Source organism: Lontra canadensis, unplaced genomic scaffold (genome assembly GCF_010015895.1).
Source record: "Lontra canadensis isolate GAN:19392208 unplaced genomic scaffold, GSC_riverotter_1.0 scaffold88, whole genome shotgun sequence".
Lineage (NCBI taxonomy): Eukaryota > Metazoa > Chordata > Mammalia > Carnivora > Mustelidae > Lontra > Lontra canadensis.
The window spans coordinates 176,205-196,101 of NW_022631082.1; the positions used below are offsets into that span (position 1 = coordinate 176,205).

General features: G+C 66.9%; 1 protein-coding gene across 1 annotated transcript; it reads left to right on the forward strand.

Moving 5' to 3' along the window:
* Positions 1–98: 98 nt before the first annotated feature.
* On the forward strand, positions 99–19,012 carry GNA11 (G protein subunit alpha 11). The gene is made up of 7 exons (XM_032883518.1): positions 99–293; positions 11,416–11,600; positions 13,658–13,812; positions 14,254–14,382; positions 17,152–17,281; positions 17,364–17,517; positions 18,616–19,012. The coding sequence occupies exons 1-7, from the start codon at positions 158–160 to the stop codon at positions 18,804–18,806; spliced, it is 1,080 nt and encodes a 359-aa protein (XP_032739409.1). The 5' UTR covers positions 99–157; the 3' UTR covers positions 18,807–19,012.
* Positions 19,013–19,897: the final 885 nt, after the last annotated feature.

Genomic DNA, 19,897 nt, shown 5'->3' on the forward strand with positions numbered 1-19,897 from the left:
GACCGGCGCTCGCAGGCGGCCGAGGTGGACCGGCCGGCCCCGGGGCCGAACGCCGAGGGCCAGGCGGGCGCGGCCAGGGCGGCTCCGGGCCAGGCCCGGGCCGGGGGGCGGCGGCGGCGGCGGCGGGGGCGGCCGGCGGGCGGCCGGGGCCGGGACGATGACTCTGGAGTCCATGATGGCGTGCTGCCTCAGCGATGAGGTGAAGGAGTCCAAGCGGATCAACGCCGAGATCGAGAAGCAGCTGCGGCGGGACAAGCGCGACGCCCGACGCGAGCTGAAGCTGCTGCTGCTCGGTGAGTGCGGCCGGGCCTGCCGGGGTCCTGCGGGCCGGGTGCGGGTGTCGGCGCGGGCCGGGCGCGGCCGCCCCCGCCGTGCTGCCCGCCGCCCGGGCCGCTCCCTGCCCGTGCCGTCCGCAGCGCGCGCCGGGCTCCGGGGGGCCGGCCCCCGCCCGCGCTGTCCACCGCCAGCCCCGGCCCCTGGGGGAGGTGTGCGGCGCGGGTCGGCCCTGCCGGTGCCGCCCAGGTCAGCCTGGGAGCCTCCAGGGTCAGCCGTGCCTGCGCTGCCCGTGTGGGGCTTCCGGAGTCCCCCAGGGCCAGCCCTGCTTCTGTGTGCACATCAGGCGTCCAGGTCCTAGTGGGGACAGCCCTGCCCCTCTTGCCCAGATTAGGGGCACCCGCACCTTCCACTGAGGACCCCTGCCAGCACTGTCGGGGGTGGGGGGCTCCCCAGAACCCTGGAGCGCCGGTCCTAAGCCACTTCTCAGCCAGCAAGCCCTTCGTCCCTGGGCTGCGGGCTGTCCCCTTCTCGCTGCCCCCGCATCTGCTCAGGGCCAGACCTCTGGGCTGCAGCCCACCAGCCTTACCCCTCACCTCCCAGGATCTCGCCTTGGTTCTTCCCAGCAGGTGGAGCCCTGTTCCTCCGCGCAGGGTCTGTCCCCCTGTAGCACCCCATCCCCTCGGCGGGGCACACCACTTGCGGGAGAGGACTGCCCTTCCTTCCCTCAGGGCTCCCGTTTTAGGCGGGGGTCCTCAGAGCCGGCCGGCTCATCACCCTTCCCCAAACCCATTCCTTTCGTCTTGGGGGAGCCCCTCTCCTGGGTCCTCCCCGTCCTGGGGAAGATTCCTGTCCCGGTCACCAGGGTCCCAGTCTCCGTCTCCCCGGGGCACACCTGTTGTAAGGAGCTCATCGGCCCAGCTGTTGGCAAAGCGCTGTCACCCAGAGGAGGGTTGTTGAAGGACTCTACTGCCCAAGGCAGGAAGGTCGTTTACAAAACAGAAAGCCTTGCCCTGCCCTTCTCCTGAGCTCCGCTGGGTTCCCACACTGCAGGGAAGGCTGGAAGTGCTTACACGCCCTCGGAGGGAGCGTGGATGGGCCCTGGGTGGGAGGAGGCGCTGGCTCAGAGGGGCGTGCTGGACCGTTGAGAGGAGCCGAGTCTGCCGGTGAACGAGCCGTGTCCGTGGCCTCGTGGGAGGTTGCTGGTCTTGGCGGGAATGCCTTGCTTCTCCTGCCTGCAGTGGCCCTTCTGGGCCCTCCGTTTGATGAAATATCTTCCCTGTTTTGTTTTTTTTAAACAGACGCGTTGAGTTTACCCAAAGACTGTAAAATACGCCAACTTTGCAGAAAAGGCAGGTGGAGAGTAAGCTCGGAGTGTGGAGGAGACTTGCAGTGGGTTCTGGGGGGCCTCTGGGAAGGCTGGCGTGGCTGTGGCTGGTTTTGCAGCATGACGTGGACTTTATTACGGGAAGGGGACCGGAGCAGTTATTGGTGTGTTAAGGATACTGCCAGAGGGCCTTTTCCTGTGGGCCTGTGAGCCTCTGGATGCCCCGCCACTTGTCCCGAGCACCCGAGGTTTGGATGGACATGGGGTTCCGGGAGCAGTGCAGGGCTCATGCTCCTGCAGCCTTGGTGTGTGTCTCCAGTCTCCCTGGACTGGGAGACCCAGCGGGGCCCACTGCCCGAAGGGTCCAGTGCCTGCCTGGGGGAGGGGGTGTGGACAGCAGCACCACCTGTCTCTGGTCCCGCACTGCCGCTGCCCTGTGACCCTAGAGAGGCACCCGGCCCTCTCCCTGCCAGCCTGCGCTGTGGGGAGTCATGCCCCCGTTTCAGGGGTTGTTCTGGGTATGGGGGGGCGATTAGAAGAGGAGGAAGAAGTGAGCTTGCAGGTCCAAAGTGGGGGTCTGCGGCAGGAAGACGGACGTGAGGGCTGGAGTAGGGGGCTGAGCGGCATCCCTGGCCTGACCCACTGGATGCCAGGAGCACCCGCAGTGGTGACAGCCACAGACGCCCCAGTATTGCCTAGCGTGCCCTGGAGACAGAATCGCCCCCGTCTGGGACCTGTCCACCCCACCCCCCCGCCAGCCGGTGCCCCGCAGGAGTACAGGGTCTCAGGTGCGCTTCGTAGAGCTGGGGTGTAGACTGTGCACATTGTCTTGTCGGCCGTTTCCTGAATGCCTACAGAGTGGGCACAGGCGTGTGTGTGCAAAGCCGTGTGCGCACGCGTGTGTGTGTGCGTGCACGGGGTTCGCACTGTGCGCGTGAACACGCAGAAGGCAGGCGTCCCGCTCCGTAGGTGCTGTTGTCCAGGCGAAGTCTTGCTCAGCTGTTGTCTGCTTGGGGACAGGAGTAGAGGGCACGGCCGGGCCGCGAGCGTGCCCTGCCAGCCCCTGGGATCTGCAGTCCTGAGAACTAGCTACCCTCCCTCTCATTATGGAAGAGAACCCTAGGTTGGGGAGCGGGGGGGCCGCAGACCCGGTGAGGAGCTCCTGGGCGGGGGTCCCAGGCCAGCCTGGCTGGCTTCTGCCTCCTGTGACCTCTCCTGGGCGAGGCTTTTGCTGTTGTGGGTCTGTCGCTTGGTAGAAAACCACGGAGGAGGCGCCTTCTCTGTTCCTCAGGGCAGGCTTCCTGTCTGAAAACCGGTCTTCATGGGAACCGTGTTGCTGCGGGGGTGCAGCGTGCTGGCCCGGTCGGCCGGCGGCTCTGGGACTTCTAAATAAAGCAGGGCGGTCAGTTCCACAGGCTTCCTGTCGGCTGCGCCGGCCCCCAAAGCGCAGTGAAAAGGCCCGGAATCTGGCATGGGGTGTGGTGGCCGCTGTGGGAAGGGCGCGCCTCCCAGTGCTCAGAGGCACGGAGGGGCGCGTGGCGGCTGGCTCCGGGCGGAGTGGCGGGGGCCGCATCTCTTGCTGCCTGGGAGAGCAGGAAGCACCCTTGGGGAGCCTCTCGTGCCCCCCTGGGTTACCCCTGGGCTGTGGTAGGACCGTGACCTCCCCCGGGATGTGCCGTGTGCCCCTGAATTTAAATTAATTTTTTTTTTTTGTCCAGATGGTCCTCTTTCTTTGGGGACAGTGTCTGGAAGTGTCGCAGAATTGCCCTGAGGTCTCCCCCTCCCTTGGTTTCCCTGCGTGAACCCGGAGGATGCCGGTGCCCACCCACAGCTCTCTCCCCGCCTTGCCGTGGGGCCCCCTGGGCTCAGCTGCCAGGTGTGTCCTGTCGCTGGGGCCGCGGGGGCCGCGGGGACCGGGCCCAGCCTCCGAACTCCCGCTGGCACGGTGACCTCGCCGTGCTTCCCCGCTCTGCCCCCTCCCTGCGTGCCCGGGACCGCTGGTGGGCTGGCCGCTGCGGTGGGCGGTGAGGAAGCGTTCTGTCTTGGATACTCGACCGCAGAAGGTTTCACTTTCGTATTTTTGCGGTGGAGCCCAGCTCTGAGCCGCCCGGCATCGTGGCCCTGGGCATTGCGGCGGGCGGCACCGGGTGTCTGGAGCGCAGCAGTGAAGCCAGACAGAGTTTCCAGGAGCACTCGGGGAGGAGGGTGGGCGGTGCTTGTCCCTCTCCGTCCCAGATGGCGTGGGGTGCAAAGTTCAGCCCCGGGTGGGCGGGGTGGCCAGAGCCTGATGGCCATCGGGCAGCGGGAGGAGTGGTCGCAGCTCTCGTGCCCTGCCGGCTGCTGCTGTCCCGGCCGGTGGCGGTGGCCTGTCAACTGAGGACATCCGGCCTCCGTGGCCGGCTTGCCCGGGGCCCTGACAGCTGGGGAGATGAGGGGCGCTCCTCGGCCGGGGGGTGGTGGGACTCAGGCTGCTCCCAGAGGCAGGACCCCAGCCCCCAGGCTCACTGGTTTGGGGGAGTTTGTGGCCCCACTCCCAGGTGTTTGTAGTTCCTGTGCTCCCGGGCCTCCCTGTCGTCCTGGGGGTTCGGTGTGTCTGTCCTCCGGAGGGCATCTGACCTGTCGTCGTGGTCCCCTGCTCACCTGCTACAGGGCTCCTGCTGCTTCCTGCGCTGCTCCCCGCTTCCGGGTCCCCGCCAGCCTGGCCCCCAAGGCAGAGCCATTGGTGACTCCAGTTAGCTAGTGGGACTCGAAGCCCCAGGGAAGTGGGGTGGGAGTGACTTGGACCGCCGCTGCCCCTGCTCCTTGTGCGGGCGTGCCAGTTGCCACCTTGCGTGTGGCGCTTTGCTCTGATGTAAGCAGACGGGGACGCTGGGGCCACAGCTTCCAGCCGCCTTTCTCGTGAGGCCCTCCTACCGTGGCGGGGGGGGCTGGCTTTGAGGGTTCCCTGTGGAGCCGGCTCGGAGCAGTTGGGGGGCACTCACTCTGGGGCGAGGCTGTGTCCGCCAGCCTCGCTTCCTCGTCCATCCCATGGGATGGTGTCCTGGGCCTGAAAGACGGTCATGGGGCTGAGTGAGATGGTGCCATGGAGGCCCATGGGGCACAGCGGGCACTCAGCAGGTAGAGGGAGCTGTTTTGTCTGGTCACTGCTTGTGGCAGCCCCTTGCGAAAGCCACCACAACAGCCCTGGGAGGCATTATGCCTCCACCAGGGCCGAGCCAGAAAGTGCTGGAGTGGGGTGTCTGTTCCCGTCCGACTCCTGTGATATGGAGAGAATTCCAGTGACCTTCCAGGATGATTGAGAGGGTCAGACGGGGTAGGGGGTGCCCCCGGGATGGTCTGTGTCTGACCACACTGTCCGCCCTGGCCAGCAGAACCCTCGGTGCCTGAGCGGGGGCCTCCTGTCTCGAGCTTGGTCGTCAGAGGTGAGGGAGTCTTGATGCCCTTCCTCGTTACGGTTTCCGGCTGCTCGCGGCTGGGTGGTGCTCTGTGCGGGGGGCACAGCGTAAACCCCTCCAGTGGGCCGGGTGGGAGCTCGGGGCTTCGTGTGGGGAGAAGCGGGCGGGAGCTGACGGGTCAGGCCGCTCAAGGAGGCCCTTGGGGCGAGAGTGTCAGCGGGTGGCTGGCGGGGCTCCTGAGGGTCTCTCCGTCTCTGTGGTCCGTGCCGTCTGTCCCTCAGCTACGCCTCCGAGGAGGTGTCGTGAGCTCTGTCCCCATGCCCCAGCTGGGCAGGACCAGGGGCTCACAGTGTCCCGGCTGCCTGGGTGCCCCGGGAAGGGCAGCAGTAGGAACCTGGGGACAAAAGTGGGGACTCAGAAGACATGGGCCGAGTGAAGGACACCCACCAAACCAGCAGGGACAGCCACTCCCACATTTGGGCCTTGGTTACAATAGGCGTCGTGGCCTAGTCGGAGGGCGACCGCTGTCTGGGCAGAGGCCCCTGCTGACATGGCCAGGTGTCCAGCGTCCCTCCCTTCCCCGGGGGGGTGCCCCTGGCACCTGTGCTCTCTCAGGAGGCCGCTGCCGCTTGAGGGGCGCTCCACCCAAGCACCCAGGCCAGGTGGCCCCCGTCTGTCGAGGTCGCTGGTGGCGTGACCTCAGCTAAGCCACCCACCCTCTCTGCATTTCGGTTCCTGCACCTCCCAGAGGCGGTGCCGTGACAGCTCTGTCATTGAATGAATGAGTGCGTAGGGGCGTGTGACAAGAGAGGAGCCAGTAACCACCATCCTCAGCCGTTCGAGGTTTCCATTTTCTCTGTCCCCCCGGGTAGAGGTCTGTGTCCCATCTGTGATCTCAGGCCTGTCCGCACAGCTCAAGGTCCCTGTTGGATTTCCAGGAGTCCCAGGTCCCCGGGGGGATCTCATTGGTCTCTCCATGGTCCTGGCGGCTGCTGGCTTCACTGCCCATACCCCACAGTCACGGGCAGCCTGGCTGCCTGCCCCTGGGGTCCAGGGCTCAGTGGCTGGCTTTGAGTCTCAGGGAGATGAGACAAGGCCCTGGACGAGACAAGCTTCCTGCCCTAGAGGCCCCAGCCCGTGGCGTCTGGAATCCCTTCCCTGCCCGCCTGGGGCTTGGGTTCAGACTTCCTTCTCCCCAGCCCCCGCCCCGGGGAGGGCGGGACAGTGGGTTCTCTTCCCACTCGGGTTTCTGCTTTCCTCCCTCTTCTTCAGCTGGTCTCTTCGGGGCACAGGTCAGCCTTGGCCCTCCTGAGGGTGATGTGTCAGAGCGTGCCCAGAGGGCGTCCACAGGCTCCCTGCCCCTGCTGTGTTCCACTGACCCCGCGGGGCAGGCGCCAGGCTGGGCTGTACGCGAGGGCCCCGGCTCTCGGAGTGACGACCCATCGAGTCCCCTGCCCAGCACAGGGACGCGGAGGCCCCATGGGGGATGCTTGACGAGCCGGCACGTTGGGCTGGGGCCAAGTTCATTCTGTTCATTCATAAAACACTCGTGTGTGCCTCCCATGAGCTGGCCTGTGCTAGGGGCCGGGGGCGGGGGCTGTAAGCAGAGCCCCAGCCCAGTGTGCACACCGGGAGGAGCAGACCTCACGGAGGGGCGGCTGGGCTGGCGTCCTCTGGAGAAGGATGAGGTGCGGTGCCGTCTGCTGGGGGCTTCTTGGAGGCCGGGAGCTTGAGTTTCTATGCAGGAGGCGCCAGTCATGCTGGGAAGGCTGTTTCCTGGCCGGGTGGGGGCTGCAGACGTGTCCGTGAACCCCAGGCAGCCCGCCGGTGGGGAGCGCACAGCCAGGACCTGGAGCCCCATGGTTCCCTCCGGGGAGGGGCTGCAGTTTCACCACTCGTCCCGGTGCGTGCGTCCCCCCACGGCAGGGACCCTCCTGTCACCCTTCTCTCCACACCACCCCCGTCCCGGGCCCCCAGCAGCGTGTCCTCCATGCCCTCCGTCGTGCACTGTGCTTTCCTGCGTGGCAGAGGCCCCTGGGCCCCAGCCGGCTGTCGCTTGTGTCCACGGGGCTCCTTTTCGGGGCTGAGCAGCGCCCTGAAGTACAGCTGGGCCATTGCTGTGACCATCTGCCTGGACTGAAGGACCTCTGGGCCGATGCCACATCTCGGGCTCTGGGAACGCTGCTCTGACGGTCACCCGTGTGCTGGCGTGGGTGTCAGTGTTGGCCCAGCACGCAGTTCGGGAGCTCGTGGGTCCGGGGCCGCTGTGCCGGCGGGGCCGGGGGCCATGCGCATGGTGAAGCTCGGTCTTGGGAGCATCCCGTACCTCGGCTTGAGGGGACCTTGCTTTCCTCCTTGCTGGGTAGCCGTCGAGGGCTCTGAGCCAGAAGGGCACGTGGGACCAGGTCTCTGCGGGGGAGTGTGACCGAGGGTCAGGCAGGTTGAGTTGGAGGCTGGAGGTGGAGGGCCAGGGCCCCACGTGTGTCTGTAGGAGAGAGCCCCGAGGGAGGCGAGGAGGGCAGGGGTGGCCGGGACCCAGGGGCCGGGTGAGTGGCTGCTTGCCGGGGGGCCCAGCCATAAGGTCCAGGCAGGCCTTGTCCCTGAGACCCTTCTGGGCAGGTGGACACTGGGTCACGTGTGTGGCGGTTCCCGGGGCCAGGGACCTGTCACAGGCCTGAGTCCCAGCTCCCAGATGACTGATATGGCTGTGGTTCAGCTGTCCCGGGAAGCAGGGCATCTGGAAAACTAACCTGGGTTGCTCTGGCCGACTCAGACTTGCGCTGAGCTCAGTCTCCCTGTCTCCATCCCTCCCTCCATCCCTCCCTCCCTCCCAGATGCTGCGATGGCCCAGCGCCTCATGGGCAGCAGGCCTGGCCTATGGCAGGGTGGAGGGCCCCCTTTCCCACCACGCCACTGCACCTGGCCTTGACGTCGGCCCGGAGCATATCCGACGTGAGACGTGCTTCTCTCCTCCCAGGGTGGCACCTCCCTGCCTCCGCCACCTCCACACCCTCCCTTCTCTGTCCTTCCCGGCAAAGTGGTGGCTGCCCCGGGCGGGGTCACTGATCAGACCCAGACAGGGTGCCCGGTGTGCCCGCTGGCTTCCTCCTTCCCCTCCCGCTTGATCGACATTGGGTTGACATGAGTGTCCTGCGAGGTCATGGGGTGTGACCCGCTGATTTGATACGTGGCGGTACCGTGGGATGATGGGCTCCCTTAGGTCAGGCAGCACACCCGTCGCCTCCCATGGCTGCGCCGTGTGTCTGCGTTTCGGTTCTTCCACAGGCCCGCCGTGGCGGTGGTCTTTGCTGTGGCTACTGTGCTGCGTGGGGGCCTTTGCAGACCAGACGCCGGGTGACCTCGGCCATGCCCCTTGTCCAGGCCCCCCTGACATCTCCAGGGGCTGACCCCGCATTTCAGGCTTCAGTTTTAGGGGAGTGCCCCAGACGCCTGTTTTCCTTTGACCCGCTCTCTGGCCCGGCCGGGGGCCACTTCACAGACGTGCCTCCCACACCTTCCATCGCCTCCTGGGGCCCAGGGCAGGCGTCACCCTGACTGACGCCGCAGCGTGCGCGTGTGTGACCCCTTCGCGGGCGCGCCCTGCCCCTGGAGCGCTCCAGCGGGGGCTGCTTCTCTCCCTAAGGTTTATTTTTCCGAGAGAGCAGCTCACACACGTGAGGGTGGGGGGCAGACGGAGAGACAGAAGCCCACGCTGACTCCGCCCCGAGCGCAGAGCCTGATGCGGGGCTTGATCTTCGACCTTGAGATCACGACCTGAGCCGAAACGGAGAGTTGAGCTTAACCAGTGGTGCCTCCCAGTTCCTTTTTGAAAAGCGGGGGTGAGGCCAGTCCCTTTCTCACCAGGCAAGCTCACAGACCCTCTTCGGTGGGTCTTCCCCACCCCCAGGGCGAGAGCCGTGGCCTGCGTTTCCCAGGGGCGAGTGGCCTCCGCCTGGGACCTGCCCCGTCTCCCCCTCGGGCTGACCGGTGGGCTGCGTCTCGGGGTTTGGCTTGCATGTGTGCATCTGTTCGGCCGTTGTCTGCGAGGGACGCGGCCTGACGGACCAGCGGGGTGGTTTCCTTTCTGTAACAGAGTTTTGTCGAAAACGGGTTCGAACCCTCAGCCATCCTGCCTCGCAGAGGACCCTGGACGGTATCTGGGGACGTCTGTGTTTGGCACACCAGTGGTGCGTCTGGCATCCTGGGCTGGGGACACTGCTCAGCCCCCCACAGTACCCGGGACGTTCCGCCCCACCCCCAGAAGAATGACTGTGCCTGGTGTCAGCAGCGCCAAGAGGGACAGACCCAGGGGCACAGACCTGGGTCAGGAGGAAACTGCATTGGAAATTGCATTCCTGGCGTCCCCACAGCGTGGGTCCCTCTGGGGATACGTGGGGTCTTGCACACGCCCCTTCCACTTTCTCCTGTCCCTGGAACTCTCAGGGGTGTCGGTCAGAGTGAGCAGGTGGCCTGTGTCCCCTGGAGAGCAGAGGTGAGTTGTCTGACGTAGGACGGACGGGGGATGGCATGAAGGCAGCCACCTTCCTTGATGATGGACCCGCAGTCATCGTCCTTATCCCGGGAAGGCCCCAAGGCAGTTGGTGAAAGTACCAGAGAGGTGCGGGCGCGGCAGCCCAGGCCCCTGGGGCTCAGGTCTCCCCGAGTGTGGTCGGTCCCTCAGGTGAGGGCTGAGTGCTTCCCAGCTGCGGGACGGGGGGGACACGTGGGGCCCACAGAACTGGTCTGTCCCAGAGGCCGTGGCCTGTTGAGCAGGCCAGCGGCAGACGCCTGCAGACGGGCTTCCCCCTCGGGCCATGGTCATAACTCCAGGGGCCTGGGAGGGCTGCCTGCCCGCGGGGCGCAGGGGCCTTCCGGAGTGCAGGCCACGTCACGGGTGTGGGAGCCGGTGGCGGCCGCACGGGGATCCCGCTTGCCCCGCGTGGGCATGGGCAGCCACGGGGCTGATGGGGGCAGAGGGGTGGAAGGAAGCCCAGGCAACAGGTGGGGTGAGGTGGGAGCTTCTGAGCCTGTGAGCAAGGGGGTCCGGGCGGCCGTCGGAGGCCACGTGCACTTGGACGTTGGACATTGTCTCCCGCTCTGCCGTCACGTCGCTCCCCAGCTTGGCCTCCAGCGATGGACAGTCTCCGAGGGTCCAGGGTCTGGGCCACCCGGGCTCTGGGTCCCTCACGAGGTTGGAGTAGCCATGGCCCCTGTCCCCAGTGCTGCTCCAGTCCTCACAGCCTGGCGGCTGCCCTTTCCCATCCCCCTCTGCCCGTGGTGCCGGACAGCGTGGCGCAAGCCGCCGTACCTCTTGTGACCCAGTCTCGGAAGCGACACCCTGTCGTCTGTCCCGCTCTGCCAGCTGGAAGAAAGTCGTGGAGTCCAGCCCGCCCTCCTGCAGGGGGTCCGTCTCCACCCCCTGAGGGGGCGGGGCCCAGGTGTGTGGCTTGGAGGACCCTGTGCCGCTTGGCCCCTGGACCAGGGTGGGGAGAGGCTGCCGCAGGAGGGGCCGCTGGGCCACATCCTGCGGGAGCGGGAGTGGAGCAGAGCGCACGGCTCAAGGCGCCGGCGGGGCTGGGGTGAGGGCACATGGCCGGGTGGCCACTTTCCGGGTGGCCACTTTCCAGGTGGCCTTCCCGCCTGTCGGCAGATCCTCCGACCCCTCGAGGCTGAGGTGGGGGTCAGCGTGCAGCTTGGAAGAGCCCGGTGAGCCCCGCACCCCTCACGCCTGCAGAGGGAGGGGGTCCGACACCGTGTGCACCTGGCGGGCGGGAGGGAGCAGACACTGGGCTCCGTGCGTGGGCTGCGGGCCTAGGACTCGTCCGGGTGGGTGGGTCTGTGGGGTCTCAGCTAACGGGGAGGGACAGATTCTGTCCTCAGACCGCCCTGGCTTCTGTGCAGACACTAAACTCTTGCCCCACAGTGAAGGTGACCCTCAGGCCCGGATGAGGAGTGTGGTTGGGGTCCATGGGGACGTTGTCAGACTGGACGTGCCGTCCACTATGGGTGTGGGCAGGTCCTGCGGGGCCCGTCGGCCTGACTGGTCGAGGAGGCCGCGGCGCCTGGCAGAGACGCACGGCCGTGCCTCACGGCGGCCTCTGGGGCGCTGAGTGCGTGTGGAGGCCCTTCGTGTGCCGTGTGACTGGGCCGGACGCCTGAGGTATCTGCCTGCTCCGCACCTCGGTGCTGGGGGCCCTGTGGACACCCCCACCCACGCTGGGCCTCTTTCCCGCTGGGTCAAAGGGCCGTACGCTTCGGGGTGTGACCAGGCTGCTGTAGGGACGCCCCGCGCCAAGCGGCCGCCGCTAGCCAAGGGTGCCCCGCGGCCCCCTGAGCGCCGAGTCCCCGGGCTCCGACTGCCGGCGACCCCGCTCCACGAGGGGGAGGCCCAGCCCGGCGCTCACTCGGCCTTGTCCGCAGGCACCGGCGAGAGCGGGAAGAGCACGTTCATCAAGCAGATGCGCATCATCCACGGGGCGGGCTACTCGGAGGAGGACAAGCGGGGCTTCACCAAGCTCGTGTACCAGAACATCTTCACGGCCATGCAGGCCATGATCCGCGCCATGGAGACCCTGAAGATCCTCTACAAGTTCGAGCAGAACAAGGTGAGGCTGGGGCCGCCCTGCACCCGCCCGCCCGCCCGCACCTGCCTTCCCCACCGCGCCTCGGCGCCCCGGCCGGCGGCCCTCGGCGCCGGGTCTGCCCTGCGTGCCCCCGGCGGGCGGGGCCTCTCCCTGTTTCCGGAGTAACGGCTGCTCGAGACCAGAGTCACTCACGGGGCGGGTCTCCCCGTAGTGTGCGGTTCCTGGCTTTCTGACACACACAGCTGTGCAGCCGTTGCCTCTGTCTGGTTCCAGAACATTCCATCACCGCCAGGCACCCCGGTCCCCGTCATCTGTCAGAGCCCCTCCCCCAGCCCCCGGCCCCCATGAGCCCCTTCCCGTCCGTGGAGGGGCCTGGTCAGGGCATGTCACACGCGTGGACTCACACCCCACGTGGCCTCCTGCGGCTGGTCCCCTCCCTGCGTGTCGTGGGCTCAGGGTCCGTCCCGGGGCTGTGCGGGGGCCTCGCTGTTGCCCCGGCCGTCCTCGCACGGCTGTCGGTCCGGCGCCCGAGGGCTGCGTCACGCTCCGTGGGCAGGTGCACGCGCTGTGCAAATCCCCTCGCCCATGGTCAGGCACCCGGGTTTCCACGTTTGGCTCCTTGGAAGCTGCCGCGGTGACGTTCACGTGCAGGCGTCTGTGTGCACCCCTGTCGTCACTGCCCCGGCCGTGTCCCGGGAGACGGGCACTCGGGGGGCAGCGGGGGGGTCTGCCCTCGCGAGGAGCTGCCGGCCCCTCCGGGCAGCATGTCCCAGCCGTGCGGTGGTGGGCTCTCGCCGGTGGCCCCTCTGGGCTTGGCTTTTGTAGGTCTGATTTTGGGGGTTTTTTCAGCCCTGGAGGTTTGCCCTGGGCTGACGTGAGGCGCGGGAGTCCATACTTACACGGGGCACCTTCAGTGAATCCGTTCGCTCTCAGGCTTAAGAAGGGCCGTCAGCCGGGCCGCGGCTACGTTTCCACTTGGCACCTTCCTCCCTCTGTCCCCGGTTCACAGATGACCAGGGACCCCCAGCGGGGCCCGGTGTTGGGTTGGGCGGCCCTCTGGGGCGGGGCTTGGGTAGCGTGCTCAGCTGAGGTCCGCTGCAGCGTCCAACCGCAGGCCGGTGTTTGGACCGTCCGTGTCCCTCCGTGTCTAGCAGCGGCTGCCCACCGCACCCTCTTTTAGTACATACGGTTTTGTTGCTGCACACGACGCCTGCTCCTTGATGTGTCGTCCTTGATGCCTTTGGGTACAGGGACAGAGATGGGGCCACAAAGCCGAAGGCACCGTCCTCTGGGATGTTTGAGGCTGTCACACGTCGACAGCCGGGGGTGTTTTCCGGGGCCGGCGTCAGCCTTCGCAGGTCCAGGCTATGGGGCAGGTGAGGGCTGAGGCCACGGCTGCGGGGCACCGGTGCGGGGCATCTCTCCTGGCTTTCAGAGCGCGGGCTAGGTCTCCCTCACTCCCCATCTCGGCTTCTGCCCAGGTGTGTCTTCCCCAGACCCTCCGCTGCGGCCGGCTCTGTGGGCTGGGTCGCCCTGTCCCAACAGGCACGTGGACAAGCGGGTTCTCCCGAGTCTCGAGCCCCAGAGGTTCCCTGGCCAGCACCCTGCCCCCGCCCCTGCTCCCTTCAGAGGCTGCTGGGGTTTGAGGAGCCGTGTGCGGGGTAGGGTGCAGGCCTGACAGACGTCGGAGGTGATCCCGTCGCCTCACCTGTGAAACGGGGATGGGGCTGCTGCGGGGGTTGGGTTCGTTGCTCTCTGTCTGTTCTTTTGGGTCTGACCCTCAGTCACTTTTCGCAGAGTCTGCTTCTTCATCTACGTGGTTCCTCCCATGCCGTCTGCTGCCCCCACACTGGGGCACACGTGTGGGGCACACAGCCACGCGGCCTGGTGCCAGGAGCCACCTCACTCCCGGGCTCTGGCACGGGGACCTCCTACTGAGGGACAGCCCCTGCGGCTCCCCCTTGCTCGAGCGTGCCCACATGTGTCCGTGCTTCTCTGGGGCGGAGGGCCCCGCTTGGTCAGGCGCCCCGGGGGGCCTGGGCGCCGGCAAGCCCATGGCTCTCCCTCCTGCCCCACAGGCCAACGCGCTCTTGATCCGCGAGGTGGACGTGGAGAAGGTGACGACGTTCGAGAACCGCTATGTGCACGCCATCAAGACCCTGTGGGACGACCCTGGCATCCAGGAGTGCTATGACCGCAGGCGGGAATACCAGCTCTCCGACTCCGCCAAGTAGTGAGTAGGCCGCGGGGGGCTCTCGGGGACACTGCTCAGGGCCAGAGGGCCAGGCAGGCTTCACGGCATCGTGGGCCCCTCCCTGAGCCCACGCAGGTGCCGGAGCAGGGACATTCATCTGGAGAAGCGAGGCTGCAGCCCGGCCGCCCGGCCAGTCCCCTTTCTCCCGCCGCTGCGGCTGTCCTCAGGAAGCCCCGTGGGGTTCCCCCAGAGCCAGCCTGACTTCTGTCCCATGAGAGCCGGGGCGGGGTGGGGAGGCCTCTGTCGGGCCCCAGGTCCGCCTTGTCCCGAGGGCACGGGACTGTTCCGCCCCTGCTGGTGAGGGTCAGCGCTGGGCCCCTTCCTGCTGCTCAGGGACCATGGTGGCCGGGCTGTCCCCCCCCGCCCCAACCCCCTGCCTTGCCTGCCAGCCCGCGCAACCCGGTGCCTTCTGTGTCGCAGCTACCTGGCCGACGTGGACCGCATTGCCACCTCGGGCTACCTGCCCACCCAGCAAGACGTGCTTCGGGTCCGTGTGCCCACCACTGGCATCATCGAGTACCCTTTCGACCTGGAGAACATCATCTTCAGGTATCTGCGGCCTGGCGGCCATGCGCTGGTGGGGGGCCGTGCGCAGGGGGGCCGTGCGCCGGGGCTGCTGTGGGTGCCGTGAGCTATGGTGGGGGCTGTTCGCACCTGCAGTGGGGACCACGACAGGTTCGCCGGGTCTCAGTCTTTGCTTTCGGGGAGCTTCCGAACCAGGACGGGAGATAGACTCGTGAATGTCACCAGGTTTTTGGAGTGAGCCATGTCCTGGAAGCAGTAAGGGCCGTGGCGGTGCTGGCCAGAGCCGGCCTGGAGGGGAGGGCCTTTTGGGGGGCCTCTGTGACGGGCCTGTGGATGGGGCAGGGTGCCGGTGTGTGTTGGTGGGGCAGGGGGTCTGGAGTTGGGCCGGAGATGTGGGTGCCACAGGTGGTGGAGGGGGCCTGGGGACCCGTGCAGAGCCAGGTGATGGGCGGTTCCCGGACTCCGGCTCCTGGGCCCATGGGGGTTCCTGGCATATGGGCAGAATGGGGCCCAGTCCTGGCAGGGGGTGTGGCCTGAGTAGACTCGGGGCCATCCTCGAGGACACGAGCCCCGCCATGCAGTGAGGCCACGGAGCTGCTGGGCGGTGAGGGCGAGCGCATGTCGCCTGGGGCCGCCACCGCTGATGACCACAGATGGGCGTTTTGAAGCCACAGGCATTTCTGTGGTCCCAGCGTCAGAAGCCGAGGATCAGGGCATGGGCGGGGCCAGTTGCTTCTGAGGCGGTGAGGGGACGTCTCCCAGCTCCCTGTGCCTCCCGGCTCCCCGGGGTCGTCAGCCATCCTCCACGTCCCTTGCCCCATCCCTGCCCCCGCGGTCACACGGCCTGTCCTTGTGTGTCCGTGTCCGGGATTCCCTCTGATGATTGCATGGGGCCACCCCACTCTAACATGGTGTCATTTAACTGATGACATCTGCAGGGACTCGGCTCCCAAGTCAGTCCCGGCCCCGGGTTTTGGGGACACTGAGTTTGGAGGAAATGTTTCAGCCCGGTTCCCCGAGGCCCAGGCGGGGCAGGTCCTGTCTGCCCGCCGGGAGGGCCCCGCAGCACCCCATCATGGTGCCCCCGCTTCCCTGGTTAGGCTCCCACTGGGGAAGGAGTTGGTGCTCCTGGAGCAGGGGGTCACAGAGGGGTGGGCAGCTGTGGCAGCTGTTGTTGGCCATGGCCTTCTGCCCTGTGGCCTCGGAGCTCCTGCTCTGGGGAGCACTGAGGAACCTTTGGCCTGAGACACCCCCCCACGACAGGTGCCCCTTTGGCCCTCTGCACCCTCCCTCACTGGCTGGGCCTCTGCCAGAGCCCTGTGTGGGTCCCTGGAGCCTTGGAAGCCCTAAGCCCCTGCCCTATGCGGGTCTGATGCACGTTTTCCTGGTGAGGATTCAGGGTTTGGGTTTTCTTTCTTGTCTAATCGGGTCTTTGGTGGGGCTGCCACCTCTGAATTCGGAGCTGAGGCCTGTGGGGAATTTCTGTGGAATTTCTGCCGCACGCCCCCGGCCCCCATGTGGGCTCTCCCCCGGCCTCACCCCGACTGCGGCGCCGCCTCTGCCTGCTGGTCCTCTGCCCCGAGTGCCCGGCCCCCGCCCTTCCCCTCTGTGAGCTCAGGCTGTGCGTGTCACCGCCTCCCGGCGGGATTTCCCTGCTGCCCCTCCCCGGTCTGCACTTGGCTCTGTCGTGGGCCCACACCCTCTGCCACTGCCAGTCCCTTGCCGGCCCTTCCTTAGCTGGGCGCCCATGGGGTCCCCGGACCAGAGCGGGATTGGGTCATGGCCCAGCTGCCCTGGCCATGTGAGGAGATGAACCTGGTCCTGGACAGGGGACCTTAATTGGGGAGACATGTGGTCCAGACCCAGTGCCTGTCTGCCCCCGTGGCATTCCCCAGACCGGCCGCAGCTGCTGCGGTCCTTGTGGCCTCACACGGGGCCCTTGGCCCGTCACCACCCTCTCCTGTCACCACCCTGCTGTCCCTTCGGTGTCATCCTGGCTCATCCACCATCCACCTGTGCTTGGTGCAGTCTCCTCGGGACAAGCTCCGCCAGGCGGCCGCGCTTCTGTCGGCCGTGCCCCGGGCGACCCTCATGTCCACCAACCCACCACCCTTGGCATGGCCTCGCCTGGGGGGACCCCTGCCTCCTGTGGGCCACTCTGCTTGCCTGCTCTTGGGTTCTTTTAAAAAGTAGCGTCTTTCCTCATCGTAGAAAGCCGAGGACCTCCCCGGTAGCAGGCGGCAAGCCCCTGCCCCGAGTCTGTGCGGCTCCCGTGCTCCGGCTGCCCCCTCTGCCCGGGAGCCCAGCCTCTGGACTGTCCGGTGGCACGTGCTTTTCGAGCCAGCGGGAGCTGCGACCTGCTGTTGCCCCTGGCAGCAGGGAAGCGTGTCGCTCTGTGGGCCACCCCCTCAGTGGTGAGGCGGGTCCGGCGTGCGGGCATCCACGGTTTGTCGTTCTGCCGCGTTCCACGGACGGTGCTTTGCGGACGGTCGTGCACGTAGCCCAGGCGAGGGGTTGGGTCTCTAGATGGGGGACCTGAGGTCCAGGGTCGGCCTGTATCTGGTCCCCGTAAGCGTCGGGTTCCCGGGCTCCCCGTCCTGTGACTCTTCCGGCAGGCGCAGCTGCTGGGGGCGGCGCGTCCTCCTGGCTCTGGCACATGCGGGCACGGGGGCTCTCCTGGGGGCTCTGCTGGCTCTCACAGACTCGGGGGCCCTCCAGGCTCTAGCAGACGCTGGCCTCGTCGGTGGCAGGGGTTGGGGGGACAGCGGCGCTGAGCCCCCCCGTTTCCTGCAGGATGGTGGACGTGGGGGGACAGCGGTCTGAGCGGAGGAAGTGGATCCACTGCTTCGAGAATGTGACGTCCATCATGTTCCTCGTGGCCCTGAGTGAATACGACCAGGTGCTGGTGGAGTCGGACAATGAGGTGAGACCCCTGTCCCCGCCGTCCCCGCCATCCCCACCCTGCGGCCCAGGCGCCCGTCGTACTCACGCCTTCCCTCCCGCAGAACCGCATGGAGGAGAGTAAAGCCCTGTTTCGGACCATCATCACCTACCCCTGGTTCCAGAACTCCTCGGTCATCCTGTTCCTCAACAAGAAGGACCTGCTGGAGGACAAGATCCTGCACTCCCACCTGGTCGACTACTTCCCCGAGTTCGACGGTGAGCGGCGCGCCGCAGGGGCCGGGGTGGGGCCGGGCTCGCCGCCCCCTGTGCTCTGTGCTGCTGGTGGAGGGAGCGGGAGCCTCCAGTGCGTCCTGTTTGCTCTCTGGGCCTCGTGTCCTGGTGATTTGGGGATGCGGGCCCTGGCGGAGGCTGGTGGCATGGCCGGTGGGAGCCGGGGAGCCTCCGTGTTCTCCGCACCTCAGTGCCGCCCCCCACCCAGCCTTGGTGAGCAGAAGGTCTTTGTGTTCCCAGGGTGTAGTTTCGTGGACACAGCCGCAGGAGGGGTACACGGGGCCACTCTGCTCCCAGGTCTCTGCTTACCCGGAGCCTGAGTGGGGAGGAATGAGGCCCTGGGAATGAGGGGGTGACCCAGGACCCTCTTCCCCTCCGAGTTAGCCTGAGCTCTAACAGAAGCCAGAACAGCAGGGACCATCCCCAGCTCCCTCTCCAGCACCCTTGCTGTGTGGGCCTCGCCGCAGCTGCCTCCCCGCACGCAGGGCGGGGAAATGACACAGGGCTCTAGGGCAGTCCAGGCCTGGCCAGTCCAGAGCTTCAGGGACAGGCCCGTGGCCCGATGGCCATGTGCGCAAGGCCAGGGCGCAGGGGCACTTGGCTCTGTGTGTGCCCGTGTGTGGACACCTGTGCGTGTTTAGGTGTGGGTGTGGGGGGGCAGCAGTGGGGGGACAGGGGGCTGGGCAGGAAGCTCGCGGCAGTTTGGAGGTGGTAAGGGGTGTCTGTGGGCGGCTGCCGGCTGAGAGGCTGAGGGGCCCCGGGCGGAGGCTGGCCGGTGGTGGCAGAGCAGCTGCCTCGGGAGACAGCAGCTCCCCTCTGGGCCTGGCCATCAGCCCTGGGGCTCCCATGGGGGGGCAGGAGGCGATGTCCCTGCTTGGCCAGTGCCCTGTCCGTGCTTGGCGAGTGTCAGTCCACAGACCGTGGGTGTCAGTCCTCGCGCTGCAAGCATCTGTCCCTGTGTCTGTCCTTGTCCGGCGGGTGTCTCTGCACGCCCCCCAGCCAGTCTGCGCCCTGTGGGTGTCTGCGACTCCCCGGCGGGTACAGGCCGGCCTTGCTCACCCGCCCCTGCCTCCGCTTCCCCAGGGCCACAGCGGGACGCACAGGCCGCCCGGGAGTTCATCCTGAAGATGTTTGTGGACCTGAATCCCGACAGTGACAAGATCATTTACTCCCACTTCACCTGTGCCACCGACACGGAGAACATCCGCTTCGTGTTCGCGGCCGTCAAGGACACCATCCTGCAGCTCAACCTGAAGGAGTACAACCTGGTCTGAGCCGCCGTGGGGGCCGCCGGCTCCGCTCGCGGAAGAGTTGATTTTGTTTGCGTATTTTTAACAAAGGGTTTTTATTTCACAGTTATCAGGGGACCTACGTCTTTCTTTCTATACACCTCGTGCACCTTCTCACCTGTGTCAGCGGCGAGGCCGCCTTTTCCTGGCCTTGACTCGTGGCTCGCTTTTTTCTATTAAAAAAAAAAAAAGAAAAAAAGAAAAAGAAGGAAAAGAAAGAGACAAGACCAGCGGAGAAGAGACCCACGAGCGCCCTGCCCCCACTGCAGGCCGTGCCCCGGGCCGGCGCTCCTTCCCCCACCCCCCCCGCCCCCTGGCGCTCAGCGGGGACAGAGCCTCCCGCCAGCCCGCCCTCCCCTCGCTCCTGGCCCTCACCCCGAGGTCCCAGGGCTGTGACTTCTCTTTCTCTCGCTCCCTAAGTTATTGATGTCCTGGACTCCAAGAAGTGGGGGTGGGCGGCGCCCTCTGCTGCCCGCCCTGGGAAGTGCCTAACCTTTTTTTTTGGGTGAGGAAATGAAGGCAGTGTGTAGGCTCCGTGGTTAAGGAGACATCCTGGGGCCTGGGGGCCTCCCCTGGGGCCCCAAAGGCTGCTGTCCAGACACCGCCGAGGGGCCGTGGGCACCCCGCTGCGCCCAGGGAGCCGGACTGGGAGTCGGTTTCGATGTGTTCTGTTTTGAAACCAACTTGGAAGCAGTGGGGGCCGGGGGCTCTTTCAGAATATTCTCAGGTCAGTCCCCGAGCGGCAGAGAAGGGACTTGCCCACGGCGGTTCCCAGGCGCGGCCTCCGGCACAAGCCCTTGCTCCCACTTCTGCCCCCCGAGCCCCCCGCCCCCGGGAGGCGAGCACGCAGCACGACGCGCACTTTGCCCGGAGCCATGGAGGGCCGGTGGCTGCCGGTGCCACGGCCCCGCGTGGTTTCCAGGCCTGGCCACGGCCACGGCCACGCACTGAGCCAGAGCCACGGGCCGCCTTGCCTGGGCCCCCTCCTTCTGAGGGGCTCGGAGGGTGGGAACAAGCGGGCTGTGTTTGGGGGGGGCGGCGTTTTTATCCGACGCAGACTGAGCACTACAGTGTTT

Excerpts from the sequence above, each read along its gene's own strand:
- GNA11 (XM_032883518.1), top strand. The coding sequence starts at position 158 with ATGACTCTGGAGTCCATGATGGCGTGCTGCCTCAGCGATGAGGTGAAG. Across the intron at positions 294-11,415 it reads GCTGAAGCTGCTGCTGCTCG|GCACCGGCGAGAGCGGGAAG; the intron begins GTGAGTGCGGCC and ends CCTTGTCCGCAG. Across the intron at positions 17,518-18,615 it reads CTACTTCCCCGAGTTCGACG|GGCCACAGCGGGACGCACAG; the intron begins GTGAGCGGCGCG and ends CCGCTTCCCCAG.